Source organism: Microplitis mediator, chromosome 5 (assembly GCF_029852145.1).
Source record: "Microplitis mediator isolate UGA2020A chromosome 5, iyMicMedi2.1, whole genome shotgun sequence".
Taxonomy (NCBI): domain Eukaryota; kingdom Metazoa; phylum Arthropoda; class Insecta; order Hymenoptera; family Braconidae; genus Microplitis; species Microplitis mediator.
The window spans coordinates 20,339,917-20,364,696 of NC_079973.1; the positions used below are offsets into that span (position 1 = coordinate 20,339,917).

General features: G+C 31.0%; 3 protein-coding genes across 5 annotated transcripts; 2 read left to right on the forward strand and 1 right to left on the reverse strand.

Moving 5' to 3' along the window:
• Nucleotides 1-1,405: 1,405 nt before the first annotated feature.
• LOC130667927 (protein-L-isoaspartate O-methyltransferase-like) lies at nt 1,406-14,675 on the forward strand. 3 transcript variants are annotated; one of them, XM_057469863.1, is made up of 6 exons: nt 1,406-1,546; nt 9,343-9,428; nt 9,798-9,937; nt 12,510-12,696; nt 12,814-12,899; nt 14,298-14,675. In XM_057469863.1, the coding sequence occupies exons 2-6, from the start codon at nt 9,374-9,376 to the stop codon at nt 14,478-14,480; spliced, it is 651 nt and encodes a 216-aa protein (XP_057325846.1). In that variant the 5' UTR covers nt 1,406-1,546; nt 9,343-9,373; the 3' UTR covers nt 14,481-14,675. The 3 variants fall into 3 exon arrangements, with proteins under 3 accessions (XP_057325846.1, XP_057325844.1, XP_057325845.1); XM_057469861.1 differs by having other exon boundaries at nt 1,409-1,546; nt 12,471-12,696; nt 14,298-14,670; XM_057469862.1 differs by lacking the exon at nt 1,406-1,546 and having other exon boundaries at nt 12,471-12,696; nt 14,298-14,671.
• On the reverse strand, nt 2,905-8,763 carry LOC130667926 (facilitated trehalose transporter Tret1-like). Its single transcript, XM_057469859.1, has 4 exons — nt 8,376-8,763; nt 6,569-7,136; nt 6,217-6,418; nt 2,905-5,271 (listed from the first exon to the last, which is right to left on the reverse strand). Exons 1-4 carry the CDS (start codon nt 8,461-8,463, stop codon nt 4,636-4,638), a joined length of 1,494 nt encoding a protein of 497 aa, XP_057325842.1. The 5' UTR covers nt 8,464-8,763; the 3' UTR covers nt 2,905-4,635.
• A 2,479-nt stretch (nt 14,676-17,154) lies between the features above and the next one.
• Nucleotides 17,155-20,919, forward strand: LOC130667689 (facilitated trehalose transporter Tret1-like). Its single transcript, XM_057469458.1, has 4 exons — nt 17,155-17,407; nt 18,346-18,913; nt 18,985-19,186; nt 20,112-20,919. Exons 1-4 carry the CDS (start codon nt 17,359-17,361, stop codon nt 20,778-20,780), a joined length of 1,488 nt encoding a protein of 495 aa, XP_057325441.1. The 5' UTR covers nt 17,155-17,358; the 3' UTR covers nt 20,781-20,919.
• Nucleotides 20,920-24,780: the final 3,861 nt, after the last annotated feature.

The following is a 24,780-nucleotide window of genomic DNA, read 5'->3' on the forward strand; positions in this document are numbered from 1 at the left end:
ATTCCAAAATGGACTGGGCTCTAGAGCTTTATAAGCCGCGTCGAATGCCACCTCAACCATCAAAATCGGTTCATTCGTTCAAGAGAAACCGTTGTCGAAAGAATTAAAAAAAAAAAATTTTTTTATTTTTTCTGAAATATCTCGAAAACGACTCGATAAATCGAATCCAAAATTTGATCAACTTTAGAACTTGATAAAACGCGTCGATTGCCACCTGAACCGTCTCAATCGGTTTATTCGTTTGACAGATATTGTTGGAGAAAAAATGGTTAAAAACGTTTTTTTTTTAAAACAACAGCATACAAACGTATTTTCGAGCTCGAAGAGCTCGAATATGTATTTACAATAATGTTTTCGAGGTTCATGAGCTCGAAAACAGCGGGAAGTTTTGGGGCTGGCCCGCAGGGTCAACTGACAGACCGATTTTTTTTTTTAAAGGTATCAATATATTATTGGACCTTGGGCAATCCTTAGTCGAACTTGAATTCAAATTCAATTTTCAGGGCCAGTTTTTCAAACCGGATCATACTAGCAACATTAATTTAAACCCGGTTTGAAAAACTGGCCGTCAATTTTTTAAGCCAAATCAAAATAACTTTACACCAGCCCTGATAGTCAAGTTGGCAGCAAGCTAGTGACAACTCTCTGCAGCAGTTTATCGCCAAGTTAGCCGCAAAAATTGACATTTCCATAAGTTGATGGCAATTTTCTGAGAAAGTTGATGGCAAAAGTTGGCATTCCATTAGTTGACGGAAAATTCCCTTCAATTTTCTCAGAAAGTTGTCGACAGGTTGCAGCAGATTGTCGCCAAGTTTCTGGGAAAGTTGGTAACAACTTGTAGTCAATAGTTACAAGATACAGGAGATTAAATTCAAAAATCGCGATTTCTTTTATATCGACTATGCAGAGCTATCTACCATGTAAATTTAATACTTCTTGACTACTTCGTGTTGACATATAATGATAAGTTTCATTTGGGATTTTGGGTTTTCTCTGAATCTTATCCCCTGATAGCCACCTTATCCACAAGTTAACTTCAAGCTACTGCCTTATTCTGAAGCCAATTAAAAAGAAAGTATTAGAGAGCAAGCAGTTACCTTCAAGTTGACAGTTAATTGTTTGTAACTTGAATTCAATTTGACTACAAGTGTTACTGTCAGACAATGACGTTGTTGATTAAAGTTTCACTTCAAATTGATGCCAAGTTTTTCTGTCAAATTGTATTCAGATGACGGCAGTAAATTTGCATTAACTTGCACGCAAGTATTATATCCAGTCAAGGCTTGTCAGAAACTTGTCGTTAAGTTAGCCGAATATGTTTCACTGCAGAAACTTGCTGAGCAAAATGTGACTATCAGGGTGTGGCTATCAGGGGAACTTCTTAATCTTTAAAAAACTATTCAATTAACAGTTGATAGAAAAATCAAACCGAAGTTATTTAGTTCCACCTACCACTTAGTTTGGATGGCGCTTCTGAGAAATTAGATCAATTTTTTTTTGTTTTTCGTCATTACAATACTGCAAGAAAATTAATCAACCCGAAAATGTAAGTTTTTAATTAAAAAAATTTAATTTATTTGACCATTTTTATTAATTTGAAATTAACTTAAACTCGTGATAATAAATTATCTATATATAATCATGTGCTTATAAAAACTATATTGGTAGATCTTTGTTTATAATTTAGGTCAATGACATACAAAAAAAATAACAAGTTTCATGGCAGCCGTGACATTTGACGTCAACAATCAAAAATCAACCTAATTAATTGATAAATATAAAAAAAATAATAATAATAAATTTATTAACGCGTTATGTAAATGCAAATAACACATTTAATCTTTATTTAATCCTGTAGTTTAACATTGGACTTAAAAATAATCTGTATTTCACTGAAAATATTGATTACGTAAAATAAAAAGATTAAGTAATCAATATGTAATCAACGATTAAATTCTCTCATAATTTATAAGTTCAATGATTGTAAGTGATTACATAATGTAATCAAACGTAATAAATAGTATATTGTGTGACAAGGGATGAAAAAAAACGATTTCAGGTCAGGGTGAAGTTGGCTGACATCACCCGCAGTCTGAAATCGTGTTTCATCCTGAGTCACTCACGATATTTTTCATGATTACCTGCATTGGAAATTGAAGTTTCAGTGTCAGCAGTCAGGAACAAGTTAATTTAAGACCAATGGTGTGATTAATTATTAACGTAAGCGTAAATTGTCATTTGCAATTTATAATTGAGCAGAAACTATAAATACTATTTATTATTCACACTAGTTTTTATGAAATTCACTAATGACAAAGTCATTTACGTAAATAAAATTAATGATCTGAAAGTACTATTAAAGAAATTGCAAGTATCAGAGTTTAAATTGCGAAAGACTTCAGCCAGAGGGCAGAAACATTATTTGTTCCTTCCCATGAGAAGAAATACAAATTTTTCTGCCCACTGACTGAAGGCATTTACAATTTACGAGTTTGCTGAAATTTGTTCGCGGCATTGGACTGAAATCAGCTGCTTTCGACTGGCTATAGGGACACTGAAATTTCCGATGCTGGTATCATGAAAAAGTCTTTAAAATCCCGAAAATGTTATTAATGCTACACACAAAAAAAAAATTCTCGACTGAAGGTAAATATTCTTGATTCAAGAAAATTTTTTTGGAGACCTAAATTTTCTCAGGTAAAGTAGAAATCTTCTCCAACCAAGACGAATTCTCTTGGCTCAAGAAAATCTTGACTTGGTTCCCGAAAACGTTTGTCTTCAAAAATATTTTCTTAACTCAAGATATCTGTTTTTTCTGTGTAAGTAAATTTTACTTAAAAAAAAAAAAGAGAAACAAATTCTTGAAATTATTCAATTAAATTTTATTTACAATAATCAATTAATTTTTTACATACAAATAATAATTCAGTCTCTTAAAAATATTTATTGCTAATCTAAATAAAAATTTTTACATTAAAAAGTTTTAAAAAAAGTACTATTAAGTTTTTTCACCTTTCATTGTCAATAAAAATATATAAATATTCAGATACCGATATTCTTATTAGCAAACCTCATAAATGATATTTTTTAAGTTTTTTACGCATTTACTTGGAATTTGTCATTTATAAAAAACATTTAAGCGCAAATGTGCTATATGATTTACTAACGCCTCAAAAAACAATTTTTTATGTACATCAGTTGAGTAAATTACATTTTTCACAAAAAAAAATATATACGATAGTAATTGCAAAATATAAAGTAACTATTAAAATTATAAAAACAATACTTTGAATTGTAAGAGTACTACTGTGAAGTAAACAAATTACTTCTGTGAATTACGGAAACTGCTGTTTCAAATATCAAAATTCTTCAAATATATTTTAAACAGTAATTTTTTTCCGAGTGAACTAGAATATCTACATATTTCGTGTATGTAAATATTTATCTATGTTTGAACAAAAATTATTATATTGCACAACTCATTTGCAAAGCGATGAGATGTGTTCTGCTAACACTTGTTCGGTCCCGGCTGATTCACTTATGTAAAAATCATTTTTACACTTATTCAAATATGCTCAACTAGACCAAAATTCATAACATTTGACAGATAATTTATTCATAAATTTCGTTCATAAATAAAACGAACTAAATTTTCAATCACTTTTTAAAAAAAAATGTTTAAAAAATTTGTGCGAATCCGGAGTAAATGCGGATTGCCCTGATTAGAAACTACGATTAATGTCGATTAGAAATGTTTTCATCGTTTTGAATCGTCAATTGATGATTAATGGTGATTAAAAACGATTCAATTTTTAATAGTTTTAAATCGTTTTTAATTCTCATGCAGGACCAGAAATTGCAATATTTATTTTACGATTAAAGACGATTTGAAATTTTTAATCGTCATAAATCGTCTTTAATCGTGAAGTAACATTGCCATTCCTGGTCCCTCTTGAAGATTAAAAACGATTTATGAAGATTTGAAATTTTTAATCATCATGAATCGTTTTTAATCGTGAAATAATATTGCAATGTCTGGTCCCACATAAAGATTAAAAATAATTTATGACGATTCGAATTTTAAACGTCATTAAACGTTTTTTATCGTGAAATAATAAATCGTCTTTTCACGATTAGAGACGATTAAATGCGAAAAACCATGACGATTATGACTATTAAAGACGATCAATGACGACTAAATTTTTAATCGTTTTCAATCGTCACAAATCGTATTTTCTAATCAGGGTGAATCCGGATCAGATGACTGTTTATTTTTTTAATCTCCTTAGAGTGAAATTAATTCTAAAGAGAAATTTATTTTAATATTAAAACTCTAAATCGGAATGAATTCGGGGTTAAATAAAATCCGGATCATTCCGAAATCACTCCGCTAAAAAACAAACTCTATTTACTTCATATGCGGAGTGAATCTTTTCTAAAATTCCGAGTGACGGATTGAATTTGGATTTAAATAAAATCTGTAATCACTCCGAATTCACTCCCGATTTTTTACCGTGCATTGCTTTTTGCCTCCAGTAAAAGTAAAAAAAAATGGAGAGAGACGGTTTTTTTCAAGTGAGTTCGAGATGTACTTAACTTTAATATCTCCATGGTCATTAAAATAATCAAAATAAATTAAACATTAGAAGACTGTAAATTTTTTTCATTAACATCAACAGCAGCTTTAACATACCCCTTTTCTTTAAATTGACCTGATAAACCGTTAAGCTCATCGAGAATGGATTCAATACTTCTGCCTTTGGTCTCCGGTACGAAAAATAACGTAAATAAAAAGGTACAACCACAACAAGCTCCCAGGGAGAAGAAGCATCCGTATATTCCCAAAATAGCAATCAATAGAGGGAATAATTTAATAACTAAAAACGCGGAGAGAAACAAACAAATCATATTGACTGTATTAGCAAGTGAAGCAACATCTGGGCTAAAAACTTCGGCTGCTACAATAAAGGGCGCGGGTCCCATTCCGACGCAATAAACAACTGCGTAAACCGAAAGTGCAAGTAATGGAATCCATCCGAATGACGAAACGTCGTACAATTTGTACTGCAAATAGAGGAATAAACCGAGGATGAAATGACAAACAAGCATTCCCATACAAGAGATAAGAATAAGAGGTCTTCTTCCAGCGCGTTCCATCAGTATCGTTGAGAGCCAAGATCCAAATATTTGAATAGCACCGACAACAATTGTAGCTGAATTTGGGCTCAGTGAACTTCCGGCAATTTGAAAAATCATTGCTGTGTAAGAGAGCTGCAATATTTAAATTTTTAGTTACTACACGGAAAAAAATGTAACCTAAAATTTCTTTGAAGGAAAAGTAATCCGAAACCACTAGTGGGATCCGATAGCTTTTACTTTTGGCAAAAGTTAAAAATTACTATTCCAAAAGTAAAATGTTATATCATAAATTAAAAATTACAAAGCGTTGGTATCTTCTACATACATGAAGAAATTATTCTTGTTTGAAATGCTGTGCTGTCATAGTAATGCCAGACTATATTGGCCATCTGTCGGAAATTGAAATAAACACATGCAGAAATTACTGAAACCATTCGAAATTTTACTATGGTTATAGTTATTTCTGCATGTGTTTATTTCAATTTCAAGTTTATTTCAATGAAATAGTAATTTTTTATTTATGCCAAATGTTAACCCGAGTTATTCGTAACTATGATTTGGCTTTAATAATCAGAGCAGCTAAAGGCTTGAAAAGTAGAAAATTTATCAGGGAATGAACAAGTGGACAGCTTGTTCGAAACTGAATGGTAACAAGTGGATCACCAGTCCAGAAAACTGGTACCACGGGGAGCCTTTCCAAGCCCACTTCAACTGGAGTCTCTTTATTTTCTGAGATGGTAGTAGTGTTTGACCCAAGAGAGGTATGGACTCGTCATGAGGAATGAGGATTTTTTATTATACCTCCGGTTAATGTCCACCTTAGTCGTCCATTGATTATATTTTACGGCTAAGAGTGTCATCTGAGGCGGGAGAAGGAATGGCCCCGAAACACGTGTATGCCCTAAAGGGCGCGGAAACGGCCTCCCGTAAAACGGAGGTGGACTTCGATCCCGTCATATTAATTAATTATGCCAAAAGTATAGCTATCGGATCTATCAATGGTTTCGGATTACTTTTTTCTCCGTGTACGGAATAAATTTATAATTTTTTTTAGTGTTAATAAAATTAATGTCATACCATAGCTGAAATTCCACATGTCTGTTGTCCGCACAACAGCGTGATACCTATGACCAGACCTTTGATAGTTGCTTTGTCTCGGAATAAGTCTCTAAGTCCTACGGCTTCATTGACATCAGAAGTCTCTTTAACAAGCGATTGGAGTCTCAATAATTCACGGTCAGCAGCCGACTTGTCGCCATTTTTCAGCCACATCAAGGACCTGACCAGCAATCATACGATAATTATTCACTTGGCGCCAAATCAACTTAAACTTGAAGCTAAATAAAGATCATTTAATAATTATCAAGTATATTGAATAATAGCTATCACTTGTCTACTGGATAGAATTATTCACTCAAATAATACTTACTTGGCAGCATCATTCATGCGATCTTTACGAACAAGATAGGATGGCGTTTCGGGCAAAAATGCAAAGGATCCGAGGAAAACCATAGGCAATACAAGAGAACTTATTGCAAATAATTGATAAGACATAACAGCTCCTAGTATGTATCCCATTAAAATACCAATGTTGACAGCAAATACCATCAAACTACCAAGTTGTCCTCTAATACTGTCACCAGCTGTCTCGGCAACGTACATAGGCACCAAAAAGAAACATATTGCACCGCCGAAACCCGCAAAAACTCTCGCAATTAACAGATACCAGTAGTTAGTTGCGAAAAGTGTTAAAAGCCAACAAGTGACGTAAGGAATTCCCATGGTGTATCCGGTTATTTTTCGCCCGAATTTTTCTGATATCCACCCGCAAAGTGGCAGTACTATAACACCACCTAAACACATTATACTGATTAACCATGACACTTGATCATCATTTAATGGTGTTTGGCCAACTGGTGTTTCGGCACTTTTTAGTAGCGGTATTGTTGGAGATGCCCATCCGATCATTATTCCATACACCAAACTTGAAATGTTCACTATTAAAAATAAATCAAGAAAAAATTTAAAGAAATATTTTGGAAAAATTGATAAATTTAATCACAGTTACAAGGATGTCAATGGTTGTTGTTATTCAATGTTTATTCTGATTATAATTACACTTAAAAAAATTTTGGTGTAAAAATGGCCCCCGAGAACTTTACAGGACCGTGTAGTGTGAAATAACGGTGTAAATTATCCATCCGTGTAATTTTATCACGGTGTAATCTACTTTTTTTATGCCATTCCGTGTTACTCGTTATAATTTTGATTAATGAGCAACAAATGATCAATGAACATTTTTAACAACTTAATGATCAATAACTATATTAATTTTATTTAGATATTAAATAGTATTTTGAACATTTCAATATTTTTATTATTATTTTTTTTAACGCAAAATCGTCATAAATTTCACATCTACAAGCTTGACGGTGTAAACATTTTTAATTCACACCGCCTAAATTTAACACGATATTTGGTGTAATCTTTACACCCAAATTTTTACACTAGACCGAGTCCAAAAATTTTTTACATTGCAGTATGTTATAGAATAGTAAACTAATCGGAATTAACATTGAGTAATAATCACCATTTATATCCTTATAGGGTCGAGGTACCATTTGTGGCCACTGCTTCATTTTTGAACATTTAATACTTTATTTTAATTAGTAGGAAAATTGTAAAATAAAATTACCATTTTAATAGTGGGGTACAAATGTCTCTTTACACTTTTTAAAAATTAATCATGTCATTGTATCTTTTACAAATCATTTGATTTTAATTTTTCACGTGTCCAAAACTCGCCTAAAGTGGCCGAAAGCGGTACCTTTACCCTATCTGTGATTTAATTTACCAACCACTATTGAAATGGATATGAATTAGCAGAATTGCCGTTTAATAAAAAATTAAAAGTTGGGGAACCTGGGGCAAAAAGGCCCCCCTCAAAAATTAGGTAAAAATTTTTTTTTTTATTTTCCGTCAAGTTATGACCTCTATAATATTTTTATCATATTTTAGGCCAATATGTAATATGTGGTGCACAATGGACCACTAAAAAAAAAACATTATAGGTCATAACTTGACGGAAAATAAAAAATTTTTTTTTTTTTATAATTATTTGGGGAGGGGCCGCCGTGCCCCAGGCTCCCCTATAGGAATTAAAAAACAAAAACCCGTAAAAAAAAAAAAATAAAGGATAAATTAAAAATCACAAATTATATTTAGTAACAACATACCAATAATTGCAACTAAAAATTGCCGGTATTTCCCTGGTTCTTCCGGAGGCATAATTTTAGTAACTTCCATTGTCTTTTTAGATTTCATTAAACAATCACTGATAAAACTATAATTTTAAAAAATTTAGTAATTTTTAAAGCCGTATCCGCGCACGTACAATTGAAAGGAATACTCTTATACAGTTAACTTTTTATTAAATTGGTTAAATATCAATAAACAACAGAACTGATGACATCTCGGAGTTGATAGCCTTTACTTTGTTAGAGGCACGACTGTTGATGCAACTCGTGGGTTGTCATCTTTTGTATTTCAATTTATAGCGATTGGATGTCTCCGGAGGTGGACGCATACATTTCTTATCATTACCCATCACGAGAATTACAATCATTGAAACTATCTTCAAAAATTCATAATTTATTTAACGCTTTTACTTAAATCCTTTCATTTTTTTTATTTAATTCAAATATTAGATAAGTAAGTAATGAAAAAAAAAATTACATTTTTAAATTTTTTTTTCGATTGTCAAGTTAAAAAAAAATGTATATAAATTTATTAGCATCTTATTTGCAGTTGATTTATATTAAATAATAAATTATAATTTGTAATATCACTGAAACGTCACTGATTTAATTATTCTCATTTGCGGATTCACTTTATACGCAAGTAATTTATAGTATTGTTTAAATATAAATAATAACTCATAAGTAATTTATAAATATGTACATTTTGTCAAACAATAATCTATAAAAATGTATCACATGTGATATTGTAGATCATAAATTATAACGTGCACTAATTACATACGTAGCAGTATTAAATTTATAATAAAATCCATATGAATTTTACAAAATATTACTGCGCAATTGTTTATTTTGTTAAATAAATTTTTAAAAAATTCCACTGCAAAATCTTAAAAATATCGGAATTTATAATTCTTTTATTTTTATTTTCTTCTTTAAATTACAGATATAAACTTAATTCGTACGTTAGTTTTACAATGACATGGCACTGCAATGGCACGACGAATCAAGAAATGATAGATAAATTAAAAGGTATTAATTAATTGCATGCGTTTATGATATGTAATCATTATTTTACATCATTCAAACTTATTCATACGCAAGATTTATTTAATACTTATTTTCTTAAAAAATTACATGACATCTGCTGACTGCTTACTTACAAACAGTTTATTTATAATTTTAAAGAAAAGAAAAATACAAGCAAAACAGAAAAAAAAAATTACAAAAACAGATAACGGTAAAAAAATATATATTATTGCAATTTGTTTTGTTTTTTATGTTGATAAACTTTATTTCGGTTGAATAAATTAAAAATATTATGAATATGTAATTAAATTTTATTTATATTTTTTTAAGTAGATTGTATAAATATATTTGTTTATAAGTAAAATTTTTTAGAAGCGAAAATTCTCACGTCTGATACCGCAGAAGCAGCTATGATAGCGATTGATCGTGGCAAATACTGTCATGAACCTGATCCTTATTTAGACCGTCCTCGGAGAATAGGCTACAATGTGACAATCAGTGCTCCACATATGGTAATTCATTTTTTATAAAATTTGTTTTTAATTAGTTTTATTTCTACATGGAGAAATTATTCTTGTTTGAAATGCTATGGTGCCATCAAAAGCAGCTGAAGCAGCCATTCGGCACGGGCAATCACCAAAGTTAAGTAGCATCGAGCATGATTACTACTTGGTTGGGTGACCGCTTAGCTACGCGTCGGGTTCGAACGAAGGTCTCTGACCATTAGTCGCGGGATGAAGATCCGGTGATCGGTAAAGTGGGAATTTTATCGACCACTGGAGCTTCACCCAAAACGAAACTGTACTGGCTAGGTTTTCTCTGTGGTGTTCCTACGCCATTACACCTCCATTGCACTGGGGAGGTTGTAGGGCATCACCGTAATGATGCAGTGCAGTCATAAGCACAATTCGGGCCACAGCCGCAAAAATTAAGTAGTAGAGTCAAAGTAACAAGAAAGTTTGCGCGCCTTCTTTCGGAAAAATTGAAAGTTTAAGTAAGGATCGATAAGGAAAGTAAAAGCCCTGTTTAGAAAATCTCATAGAATCCGATAGATTCTCATAAATTCTCATAAAGATTTTATAAGAATGAATGAGTTCTATGAGAAGTGCTATAGTTAAGTATAGGGACTTACACACACAGCTATAAGAATCTATCAGATTTCTTAAGCAGAGAGGGACTTAGTTTGTAAAATAGGCAAAAAAAAAAAAAAACAATAAGAGAAGCGAGAAAAGTAGGTAACGAGGGAGAATTTGAATGTAGAGTCTTGTAAAACACAATAGTGATACAAGTAAAAATCAAACTATGAAATTATGCTATGATGTCATCACTGTAAAAAATTTTTGAGTCTGCGGTGTAGTGGAATGATTTGGTGTTAAAATTTTCAACACTTTCGGTGTGAAAGTTACACAATGTACAGTGTCAAATTTTGAACCGTATGAATTAGCACTTTCACACCACTAATGGTGTAAATATATAAGTTCTTTATTTGAAACTCTTGATTACTTCGACACGAAATATTGAACTTTTATTTTAAAAACTATGTCAATAATAATAATGATATGCTAGTGCTGTAGCCGATTTATTATTCGATAATTTTTAACTACAGATTATACCACCGAAAAATATTTGAGGTAATTACACCAAGCGGTGTAAAAGAAAACATTAATACGGTGTTAAAAGTATACCGCTTGATATTTCACACCAAGAAAATTTCACACCGCCAATTCACACCAAGCAGACTGTGTAAAGTCCTCGGGGACTATTTTCACACTGAAAATTTTTTACAGTGTAGTAAAGCCAGATCATGTTGGCAACCTACAGAAATTTAATTGAACGCATGCAAAAATCACTATGGCCATCATAGTAAAATTAATTTCGATTATATCACAAATTACTTTTATAAGCATCATAAATTTTTCTATGATCATAGTAATTTTTCCAATATGTTTATTTAAATTTCCGTCAGATGGCCACCCTAGTCGGGCTCTACTATGACACCATAATATTTCAAACAAGAATAATTTCTCCGTGTACATGAGAAAAATACACTTCTTTATCTGAGAACTGATATATTTAAATTTATATTCAAACTAACATTTGATTTTTTTTTTAAATGAAAAATTTGTTTTTCCATTCTTGGAAAAAATTGACTCACTTTTAAAAAATAATTTTTTTAACATTTTTAATAAAGCCCTACACGTATGATGATTCACGTGTAAATTTAAATAAGAAAAAGAATTCACATGCACTGTAATTTTAGAGTATAAGCAGCAAAAATGAACGAATTAAAAAAAAATAAGATTATTTGAAATTTCAAATTAATTCAAATTGAGAAATTATTAAGTAAAGAAATAAAATCTACCTCTACTAATTAAAATTTTTTCATTAAAAGAATAATGAACCATTGAATCAACTATTTATCAAATAATTTTTTTCTTTCTTTATATACTCATGTCATTAACCAGTAGCAATTTTTCATTGAAAATTGAATATCAATAAAAATTATAAAACAATTATTCATTGATTATTGTATCTTATACAAGTATATAAGATAAATAGCTCTATAAATGACTTATTATCGCATGGACAATAAAAAAAACAATATTAATAACCCATAATAGTTATTTTTAAGGCTGTTTAAAGCCTCAGTATTGATAATTTTAATTTCATACTTTAAAATAAAATTACTTTAAAAATCAAACACACGCTTGACTATCAATCAATTTATCATTCATTTCAATCTTATTATCAATGAAATATTTTTCTTTTTATTATCATTTACTATCTACAAAATTAACAACCACTCGATCGATGAGTTTTGCTCTGATAATTGATACGTGATTTATTGACAGACATAAATAAATTAGGGCTATCAGGGTCAGCATATTATCTTACCATGTCACTATTGTTTGAACAAAAAAGTATATTTTTTATCATTAATTGGAAAATTTCCAAGATACGAAACCATTCAGCATTTGATGAAAACGTATACGCATATCATTGACAAACAAATCAGTAGCAAATAATATTATTAAATATTTTTAGCATGCATATGCGTTATCATTTCTAAACGATCATCTGCAGAGCGGCGCACGTGCATTAGATGTTGGATCTGGTTCTGGATATTTGACAGCGTGTATGGCTCATATGGTTGGACCAGAAGGCCATGTTATCGGTGTCGAACATATACCCGAACTGATTGAAATATCGACGAGAAATGTTCTCAATGATTGTCCGGAGTATATTAAAGAAGGCCGTGTAAAATTCGTAGGTAAAGTTCGTTGTATTTTTTTGCCTGATGGTTGCCTTTGATAAAAAATTGTGTGATTTTTTCCGAGTTCCGATTTTCTGTTGAATATTAATAACAGGTCATTGTAAATCAAACTAGAGGCGGATGGTCGAGAAGGATATAAACCTGCAGGACCTTATAATGCTATTCATGTCGGAGCTGCTGCTGATACTGTACCTGAACAAGTAAATATATTTCACTTTATATATTATGAAAAAAACATTATAAGTGCATTTTCTTAAAATGAATCTGTGAAATGTTTTGCAAGTTAATCAATATTTACTGCGAATCAGTCCCAAGTATATTACTGATTGAATTAGTGATATCGCGTCCCTAATGCCAAAAAGGCATATGCTGTATATATAGATCTACCGTAAAGCTAAAAAGGCATATAAATTTTTTTTTTGCTCAATCGCTTAGAAATGATTTGAAATGAATATTTTGATAATAAAAAAAATTAAAACCAAAAAGGCCTATTATACATAAGCCTTTTTGCTTTTAGGCACAATGATCATTAATGCCAAAAAGGCATATAAAAAAAAAGTATATTACCGTAAAGTTAAACCCGTAAATTCAAATTTAAATATACTAAGGGAAAAAATTAAAGTAAAAAAAAATTTCGGAATTTTTCAGTGAGTTTTGAGTAGCTGTATTTATGTGGATAATGGTCGTATCGTGAATTTAAAAAAAAAAAAAAAAAAAAAAAAAAAACATTTTGAAGCTCGACGATTCTAATTTTCAGATTTTTCGGGGAAAACTTTTTAGGAGACACTTATCGCTTTAGAGTCACGAAATTGATCAAAAAACAAAATTTTAAAAATTAATGCCAAAATGGCCTATAACAGCAAGCATATGCCTTTTTGGCATTAATTTCATTTTTCATTTTTTAGTTAATGCTAAAAAGGCGCATAAATAAAAAATCATTAAAATATTAAGTTCATTCATTTTTTGTTAATAAATATTTAATTGAACCAATTCGTTGATTTTGTTGATTTTTTATGTATACGCCTTTTTGGCATTAGCTAAAAAATTAAAAATAAAATTAATGCCAAAAAGGCATATGCTTGCTGTTATAGGCCATTTTGGCATTAATATTTTTATTTTTGTTTTTTGATCAATTTTGTCACTCTGAAGCGATAGGTGAATTAAAAAAAAATCATATGCCTTTTTGGTATTAGGGATGCGATTTGTTTAAGGGGTAACGGTAACCGATTTTCAATTCAATTTAATTTACGGACAAACACTAGAAACCTAAAATAGAGAGTCTATGGCGTTTTTTAAAACCTTAACAGAGGGCTAGAAATTTCGTATTTTCAAAAATTCTAATTCGTCTCCGAGAAAAATTGTTTTAAAATCCTCATTTACTCGACGAGTGCAACAAAGATAGTCCCGTTTATTTTTCTGAGTATGAGAAAGAGGTCCGGTAGCGTATCCCCTTAAGAGAAGAACTTGGACAAAGTTTCCATTTACTTTTTCATGTAAAGTAAGAAAAGTTTATTATGATTTTAATCATAGTTTTATTGCGTATTAATAAAGTTAACGTACTATAGTAATTATTGTATGCATATATATTTTTTTTATAGTTAATCGAACAATTAGCGCCTGGTGGACGTTTGATCGTGCCTGTAGTGGCAGTTGAAGGGTTTCAAAAATTTCAAGATCTTCTACAAGTGGATAAGAATCATGATGGATCAATAACACAAACAAAACTAATGCACGTTTCTTACGTGCCTTTAACCGACCCTACCAGTCAATTACAAAATTAACATTGTATATATATGTATATATTTTTTCGTAAAATATGAATTTTTTTTTATATTATATTATAATTTATTGAAAAACTAGCGAATAACAATTATTGCACTGTTGAAGTAGATAATAGAGAAATTCTATTTTATTTAATTAAAAAGTATTAAATAGGAATGTAACAAATATTATTATAAATAATAGATAGAATCAATAAAACAATATATTTTATTTAACAAAATGACAGTTTGATAATTTATAATTACAATAGACTTATTTTTTTTTTCTATAAATAATGGAGTCGTTTGGTGGTAGATTTCAGTTAATAGACTTAAAACTATTTCTTATTATTATTTTTTTTTACTTTTTACATAAGCGCATAAGTGAAAACTTCTTTTGTGGATTTTCATGATCAGAAAAGAAGTAATACCTTGAAAATAACGAACAGTAAGAAGATGTGCTCAAAATTCGTTGCCAAAGTAATGAGAGACCAGTGAGTTATCAAAGGGATCAGTCAACAGATAGCCAATTATTTTCACCCAATAGGCTACATGTTTCCGTTAAAATATTGTTTGAGGAAAAAAAGCAACGGAAGTACACGGAGAAAAAAATATTGTTCTGAGAAGTATACTGTATAGTTACAGTAACAATACGAAAAAGTTATATAAATCATTTTGATTAAATAAAATAATTTATTTATTAAGCGTCTGCTAGCAACAATTATACCCGATACACAAAATAGACGCGAAAATAGATGCTTAAATAGGTTAGGTGGTGCCGTGTGAAGTGGCGACTACGGAAAGTCATATAGGGCTCACAGCTATCTAATACATAGTTACTGGAACGATACGGTATTGTTACCATAAGTATACATATTGTTGTGGTAACGATCTACGAGTTGCTATACTTTAGATCGTTCGAGGAGCTATATTTTTTTCTCCGTGTAGGGTTTTTCGTTGATTGAAAAAATTTTTAAACTAATTGACCGATTTTGCTCATCTTCGAACTTAAGGTAGTTCACTCACGACCTATAGTGTGTGCTATTGCTTACTCTGTCACTCGCTAGTGCTTCCTCTTTTACTTCATATCGCTTACTCGCTTTTTCTCATTTGAAATTGTGAGACAGATTTCCTTAAATATTTATAACTTTTTTACTAATCGGTACTATGATAATTTAAAAATTTTTTTAAATTTGAAAATTTTTTTTATGTAATCTATTAGCTTTTGAAGAGATTCTTAAGCAGAATAATTTGAAATATACGTGAAAAAATGACTATTTTTTAGGTTAGCCCGAGCTACTAGGGGAGGGTGGGGCAGAGCGGCCCCTCTAAGCCAATTATTATTTTTTGTGGCTTTCAACCATAAGATCACTTTACTTTTGTTCTATTTCGAACAAATTTATGGACATTTTTCCAAAATTCTGAAAATTTTTTTTTTTTTTTGTGGAGCAGAGCGGCCCCCCTTCAAAAAGTGATAAAAAAAATTTTTTTTTTCGTTTTTTTTTTTTTTTAAATTGTTTTCATCATTAAGAATGTATTTCTTTTTCTTGACAACTATTTTTGGTTTTATATTACTCGAAAAAAATTTTTTAAAGCGTAAAAAATCGTTCACTCTCGATTACCTTAATTACTAATTGCTATTTAATAAAAAAAAAATCAATTCTATAATTTTACTTTATTTCAAAAATTTATCAACTAAAAAAAAAAATTTAATTTTTATAAATTTTTAGTGACCAAATTTGCCTCTTACATAAAGAAACGGCCGAAAAATATGAAAAAATAATTTTTTCGGAAGTTTCGGCTGGTCTATTTTGCCCCAGGTGTTATGCGTAGGGCTAGAAATGTGGAGTTATAATAATTTTTTTTTAATTTGACGATAAAAATATGAAAAAATCACTTTTTCAAAATTTTGGGCTTGTCCATTTTGCCCCAAATGTCATGCGTAGGGGTAAAAATGCGCAAACATATCGGATTTATAGTAATTAGTCGAAAAAAAAAAATTTTTTTTTTGGTCAAAATTTCAGGGGGGCCGCTCTGCCCCACCCTCCCCTACATACTAATTGTATGCACTTTGATTATCAATATCTCGCTTTACAAACGGTCAAAAATTCTGATTTTTTTAAAGTACATGCAAGACATCTACCTTCATATTATATTTCAATTACGTGCAATTCTTATGAAAAGTCGGTTTGCGAGTGAACTACCTTAACCAAGATAATCAATTATAGAATTAGCGTGCCAAGTTTCATTAAGATCCGTTCAGAGTTGTAGGCGCTATCGTCGCAACAAGGCCCGTTATATTACATGCAAACATAAGCTTTTGAACCAATGGTATTTTTTGGCGAAATTCTTTGAAAATTCAACCATGAAGACAAATGCAATAGATAGATTTCTATGTAATCTACTAAAAATCAGGTCCAAAAAGTTCAAATTAGCTTCAACTTCTCGATGAGATATTTATGGAACTGTCAATGAGGCTCATGTGGTTAAATTAAAATAATAATATGAGACCAAACATGAGGCCAGGGAAGTTGAAACGAGTTTCGACTTGGGATAATCATTGGTATATCAGTCAATTGATTGATAACTAATGAATATAAAATTCATTGCGTTATGTTGCTAAGGAAAAGGTCAAAGTGCTTACTTGTATAATAAATTATCTCCATAAAAAATAAAAAATGAACAGATTACATCGTTTATTAGAGTGGACTAGTTTCGAATACAGTTGTATATTATTATTGAAATGATTTAAACACTAGTGTACGTTTTGTAGAATAAAACAGTTTAATAGTTAGTGCTTAATTAAATTATTGTTTTTTTAAAAAATATGCACGTTCTAAAGTGTACTGACAATCCATAAGCTTTTGTAGTATACAAAAAAACAAAAGTTATCTAAAGTATGGCATTAGAACCAGGAAAGTCACGTCAATTTCTGGCAGCGATCATTGGTATGGATTTATTTTTTAATTTTTTTTTTTTTCATTAAAAATTCATAGAAAAAAAAATCATTTATGGCAATAGAAAATGTTTAGCCAGATTTGAAATTAGTGAGTCCTTTGGATTATTCGATCGAGTACAATTGGAATCATTAAAAAAAAAATTCTTTGATTATTTATTTATTTTTTTTTTTGTATAATTTGAAAACTACTCAAATGATCAATCACAAGATCAATGTACCTGATAGCCAAGTTGGCAGTAGAGTACCGTCACTTATTATCCGAAGACAAAATATCCCCGGAATAAATACTCGATAGATAAAATATCCCTGACAAAATATCTTATAATATAAAGACTTTTTATATAAATAGTATGGTACCCTTTTATCAGAAATATGTAATATATTTGCACATAAAATTTGATTGTGTGATTTTAAAAATAGATCTGCACATATGCTTGAAATCGTACTGCGCCCTTTTTTCACAGATTTTGGGTGGGTATTATTTTGTAAATAGGTCAACCCATATGTCAATAATAAGATTTATCGACAGGATATTTTGTCACGAGTTATTGTCTCTTGAATATTTAGTCCAGGGACATTTTGTCTATCGGATAATTTGTATTCGGATATTCTATCGTGGATATTTTGTCAGGGATATTTTATCCGCGAATCACAAGTAGTGCTACCGTTCCCGGAAATATCGTTTACCGTGTGGGTAGTCTATATTAAAAATTAATTGAAAATTTTCAACTCGTGCGATAAGTTGTCGATTGTCCGCGAAAGCGAATTGTGAGCAATCGCCAACTTATCGCACAAGTTGCACAAAATACTATTTCCTTTATAACAAAATATCGCAAAGTGCTCGAATAATTAAATATTCAATAATACTTTTGTATTCTTTTTGTTAAATAAATAAATCAAATTAAATACAAGTATAAATTTTTACAGTGAATTTATCAGCAATATTGCATGGGATGAACATTGGATGGTCATCACCAACAATGCCTCGTCTTCAGAGTGAACAAACACCTGTTGGAGATGAACCCTTATCAGATTATCAAGTCTCCTGGTTGAACAGTATCGTGTACATTGCATCATTATTTGTATTACCAATATGTAATTATGTATCTGAAAAATACGGACGGAAAATGGTTGGATATTTAGTGACTATTCCGTTAATAACTTGTTGGATTCTTATTTTTTTCGCGACGAATTTTTGGCATTTGTTTATCGCTCGTTTTTGTGCTGGTTTCGGTGGCACTACAAGTCTTTTTTTAACCCCAATTTACGTCTCTGAGATATCTGGCGACAGTATACGAGGGAAACTGGGAAGTATTTTTATGTTTTCACTAAAATTAGGAATTCTATTGGGTTACATTATTGGTGCCGTATTATCGTATCATTTATATGCATTATGTGCACTTGCCGTATGTTTTACGTTTTTTGTATGTTTTAATATCTTACCAGAAACTCCCATTTATCTCATTCGTAATAAAAAAATTGCTGAAGGCACTAAGTATGTTTAATTGCTAATGCATTCATAAATTAGAAAGTATTAATTTATAATAAATAATTTACAATCTACAGGTCTTTGAAGTGGTTAAAAAATGGTGATGGAACAGTGGTGGAACGCGAATTATCACGACTACAAATCTTTGTAGAAAAACATTGTAATGCCGAAAATTCTGTTAGTTTGAAAGATTTATTTCGTGATAAAGGCACTATTAAAGCTTTTATCATTGCTTTGACTTTATTATGCGGACAACAATCATGTGGAATTATGATTGTGGTAAATATTTCGACTACTAACTCGGGTCAAAAATAAAACTTGATTCAGTCTTGCATCACCGTATTTTCTTTTGAAGTTATCGATTCGCTGGCGATTTTCCCATAAGATCTTGATTTTTTTGACAAAGTAAATTTTTGTCAATTTTTAGAGCTTTTTTCATCATAGTTTCAACTTATTCGTCTTCACTTCGAGCACGACAGTCATTCACCTAACTCTTGATTTGCTGAACCAAGTTAAAAAAAAGCAGTATTTTTTAGTATAAAATGTGTTTTTCGCGTTTTACCGTACACTGTAAAAAATTAGTGGAGCAAATCCGGAGTGAATCCGGAGTGAAGGTAGAGCAGATTGTTTATTTACTGATTCCCCTTGAAGTGAAGCTCACTCCGAGAGGAAGTTTAATTTAATATTGAAATTGCGGTTCAGAGTGAAATTCACTTCTAAAAGGAGTTTATTTTAATATTAAAACTCTGAATCGGAGTAAATGCAGATTGAAATTAAAACCACATCACTCCGAAATCACTCGTTGAAAAAATAAACTCCTTATTAACTCCGTATGCAGACTGATTTTTTTTTTAACTCCGAGACTCCGAGTGACGGAGTGAATTTGGATTTTAATAAAATTCACTCCCAATTTTTCACAGTGTAGTTTTGATTTTTTCGCTATTTAATTCAAGTCGAATTAAGAAGTCACTCAAAGAAAGCCAGTTAAGTCTAAACCAAGGCGAAAATTCAATGTGTTTCATATCTCCGTTAAAAAAAGTCGAGTTTGTTTTGTGAAAAACGGCTCTAAATTTCGACTTGGTAAACCCAGTCTCAATCAAGTTTTATTTTCTACCCGAGAAGTTATGATTTAATTAATAATAATAATAATAACAATATCAGAATATAGTTAATTTAAACTAATGCAATATTACAAATATTTCAGCTTGCGTATACTGCAATGATATTTCAAATGGCCGGAAGTTCTTTGCAACCGAATATTTGTGCTATTATTATTGGTCTAATACAAATATTCAGCTGCTGGTTATCAACATTGCTAATGGAACGCGTTGGAAGAAAAACATTAATATCTATATCTTGTATCGGTATTATTACATGCAATTGTATTCTAGGAGTATTTTTCTATCTAAAATTTAATTTATATGATGTGTCTTCAGTCAGCTGGATCCCTTTAATCGCATTGTCCGTATTTTCTATTACGTATTGCCTCGGCATGGGTCCAGTACCTTTTGTAGTTATTTCGGAAATTTTCAGCTCCGACATTTCGGCACTAGCTACTTCAGTTGTTATGATTTTCATGGCTTTAATAGGTTTTATTGCTATGACAACTTTTCCTTTTTTCGTTGATCTAGTGGGATTACATGGGACTTTCATTATATCAGCTGTTGCTTGTTTATTTACATTTATAATTATTATTTGTATTTTGCCCGAAACTAAAGGAAGAAGCTTACAATCAATTATTTACGAATTAAACGATACCCCTGAAAAATTAGGAGTAAATACATCGATAGAAACTTCAATTCAGAAAATAAAAACGAGTAAGCCAAAAAAATTGGCTAATCGTTTATCTGTCAAAAAGAAAGAAATTCAATAACTCAACTTTCTATGAAGTTTTTTTGTAAGTTAGCTAAATATTTTTGTTCATTAATTTCAACTTCAATGATTATCATGGTCTGACTTTAGATAAATTACATAAGTTTATTGTAAAAACAGAAAAAAATAAAATAAGTCTCGAAAATGTTTGTAGTTTTATATGGTAACTATATTCGTCTTTAATAAGTCCCTTTTCAGAGTCAGACAGCTTAATCGACTGTTGTCGATTAATAAAACCAGCGTTAGATACACACGGAAAAAAATAATCGGTAGCAGCTACCGATTATTTTTTGGTAGCCGCTACCGATTATTTCAGTAACAGTTACTGATTACCAATCGGTAGCAGGAACCGATTTTTTTTTTCGGTAGCTGCTACTGATTATTTCGGTAGCTGTTACCGGTTATTTCAGTAGCTATTACCGATTTTTTTGGTATTAGTTACGCACACACACACACACGCTTACACACACGAGCACACGCACTCGCACACACACACGTACACAGATACACATACACGCTTACAAAAGAGAACACGCACGCGCACACACACATGCACTCACACGCACACTCACACACACATTCGCACACACGCACACACGCTCGTACACACGCACTCGCACATACACTCGCGCGTATACGCACTCGCACACTCGTACACACATCCCGTGTAACATCCCTCAGGAATAGTTTTTTTTTGTCCACTGAAATTCGTCAGTAGAACCGAAATAATCGGTTGCAGTTACCGAAATAATCGGTAACGGTTACCGATTAATTTTTGGTAACAGCTACCAATTATTTCGGTAACCGTTACCGAGTATTTTGGTAGCTGTTACCGATTATTTTGGTAGCTGTTATCGAAAATTAATCGGTAGCGGCTACCGATTTTTTTTTTTCCGTGCATGCATATTATTTTTTTCCAGCAACTGAGATAAGAAACAATTATTTAGAAGTTAAGTTTTTGAAACCACACAAAAAAAAAAAAAAATTCTCGACTGAAGGTAAATATTCTTGATTCAAGAAAATTTTTTTGGAGACCTAAATTTTCTCAGATAAAGTAGAAATCTTCTCCAACCAAGACGAATTCTCTTGGCTCAAGAAAATCTTGACTTGGTTCCCGAAAACGTTTGTCTTCAAAAATATTTTCTTGACTCAAGAGAATTCGTCTTGGTTGGAGAAGATTTTTTCTGTGCATTCATAAATAAATCATTGGTAAGTTAAAAAAAATGATTTACTTTTAATTGACTCCACGGTAGCTTAATTAAAGTCACTATTACCTCATAAATCATCGGATAACTAGATAAGTTACTGTAATAATTTGATGTAAACTTGCAGCTGAAATTTGACGTTAACATTCCTGCGATTTGTTCCCTGGTAGCCAAGCTGGTAGCAAGTTAACGACGGCTTACTGCAGCAACTTGTCACCAAGTTTGGCGCGAAAATTGGCATTTCTATAAGTTGACGGTCACTGGTCGCTTTCAACTTATGTAACTGTTGACTTCAAGTTGTTACTAACTTTCCGTCAACTTATGGAAGTGCACATTTTTGCGGCCAGGTGACAAGTTACTGCAGTAGGTTGTCGCTGACTTGCTGCCAACTTCGCTATCAGGTTTCTCATTGCGGCCTCAGATCGTCGCCAACTTTCTGGAAAAATTGAAGCCAACTTATAGCCGATAGCCGAGAAACTGTAGCGATTTAAGGATGCCTGAATAAAGTAGGTTTCGATTGTATTTAGTGGAGATTGTTGGTGGTAAGCTAAATAGTCAGAGAACATTTCTATCGACAGTCTTACAAGTCGGTAATTTATACTATCATCGAAGGCTCTTACGCAAATGGTACAAGACATTGACACTAGGTATCGCACATTGTTGCTGTTTAGTTTAATTACCCAATTATCCAATTAGTGGATCACGATGAATGTATAAAATAATGGTTTTGCCTTAAAAAATTTTATTTACTGCACTTAATAATAAACATGATCACAAAATAGCTTAATGTTAATTTTATCGCACTGATTTATTTAACTACCGAATTAATTTCATTTTATTCACATTTAGACTCAATTGAAACCTATGAATTTACAAAATTAAACTGACATTTAGATTAATGCATTTTATTTTCAAATACTTGGCAGAACAATAACTTACTTTTTATTATCATTTTCAGTTTTCTTAGCGGGAAATGTAAAAATAAAAATTTATCCTTGTGAACTTGGCGCAGTATTTCACAAGTGATCTATTTATCATGATTCCAATTTATTAAAAGAAAAGAACGATTAAAATAATTCCACATCCTCAATATAAATTATCATTGATAAATCGACCCGAACTTAAAAAACATGTACATCACATACAGCTGAATAATCTTCACAAAAAAAGGCGCCATTAAAACTTTTCTTACCTTCATACAACATCATACGCCGCCGGCTGCTTCTATGTATATACATATATACATACATATATCTTAGTTTGTGAATTATTGAGAGCGAAATTATGAATTTTTTATCAAGTTCTCGCACGTGTGCGACTCGTGGGTGCACTGGGCCTGCTCCATAGGGATATAACACCAGCAAACTGAGCATAATATCATCGGCAAGACCTTTATAATTCAGCTGGTTTTTAAGACACCTACGTTTTCTTAGCGGCAGATATAAAACACGTTAAATAGTAAGACGTATACTTACACATCTATACAAATATCCATATCTGCATATCTCCATTACCTACAGACTCACACTCACAAAAACATATATATTTATTCTGAAATAGTATCAAGTTTTCTTACACACGTTAAGAAATTCACGCGTTCGCCGAGCCGCATCGCCGTTCTCAATTCTTAAATTACCCTATTATAAACGTAAATCAAATCCACCTTCAACTCGATTTCTATTTTAAAATCTTTAAATAAATGTCTTGGCTTTAATAAAGCGTTTTAATAATACAAAAAAATTTACATCTTATCGCATTACTCAGACTCAATAAAATTCACATTAACAATTATCAGCATTTTTTGAAGATACTTAACTTAAATAAAATAAGAAAAAATGAAAAAAATTATTGTCATTATTTTTATCATCAAATAACACTCAATAACAATTGATAGTCACATCAATCACGTGTTCAATAATATATTAAAATAGCCGCATGTAATATATTATTTTTTTTTCTCTTCTCAAATGCGCGCACGTGATATTCACAAAAGTACGGTATGAAAACGTGAGGATTGGAATTGACGCCACGGTATTTTGTCCTTTGAACGCGTAAACAGTTTTCATCAAATCTGCCGGCATATAAAGATATTATTATTATTATTATTATTATTATTATTATTATTATTATTTTTGTTATTAGAGAGGAATTACGGCTTTCTTGATCTACTAAATTGACAGAGAATTTTCTAGATTCTATTCTTTCGCATGAGTGATTACATGTAGATTTATAATGCTAATATAGCATTATTTTATACGCGCACTGCGATACCATACATTAATGGAATATAATCTAATTATGAAGGATGTTATTACAATGAAAAAAAGATTTATTTGAGCCAAAGATATCGTATATTTGGATATGGCCAAGTAAGTATTTAATTGTGAGAAAGATATAATATATTTGAGTAGTTTAATTGCGTGAAAGAAGTGATTTATTTGTGGTAAGAAAATGATCCAATTGCTACAAATAAATAAGGGCTTCAAATATATGTATAGTATCGCCAAATTTTAGGTTATTTGTCTCAAATTTAATATCTTCACCACAAATATAATATCAATTACTTACCACAAATAAATTATACATTTCCGTCAAATTATAAAATTATTTGAATCAACTGTCATATTTTGTTGTACCAAATATATTTATTTGTCATTAAGAAATATTTGAAAAAAAGCCACAAATAAATTGATTTATTTGGGACAAAAATTTCTTTTTTTTAGTGTATTATAGAAACAATTTCACCCCGAATATACTTACTGGGCTCATCAGTAAAGTTGATGCAAGTATACTGAT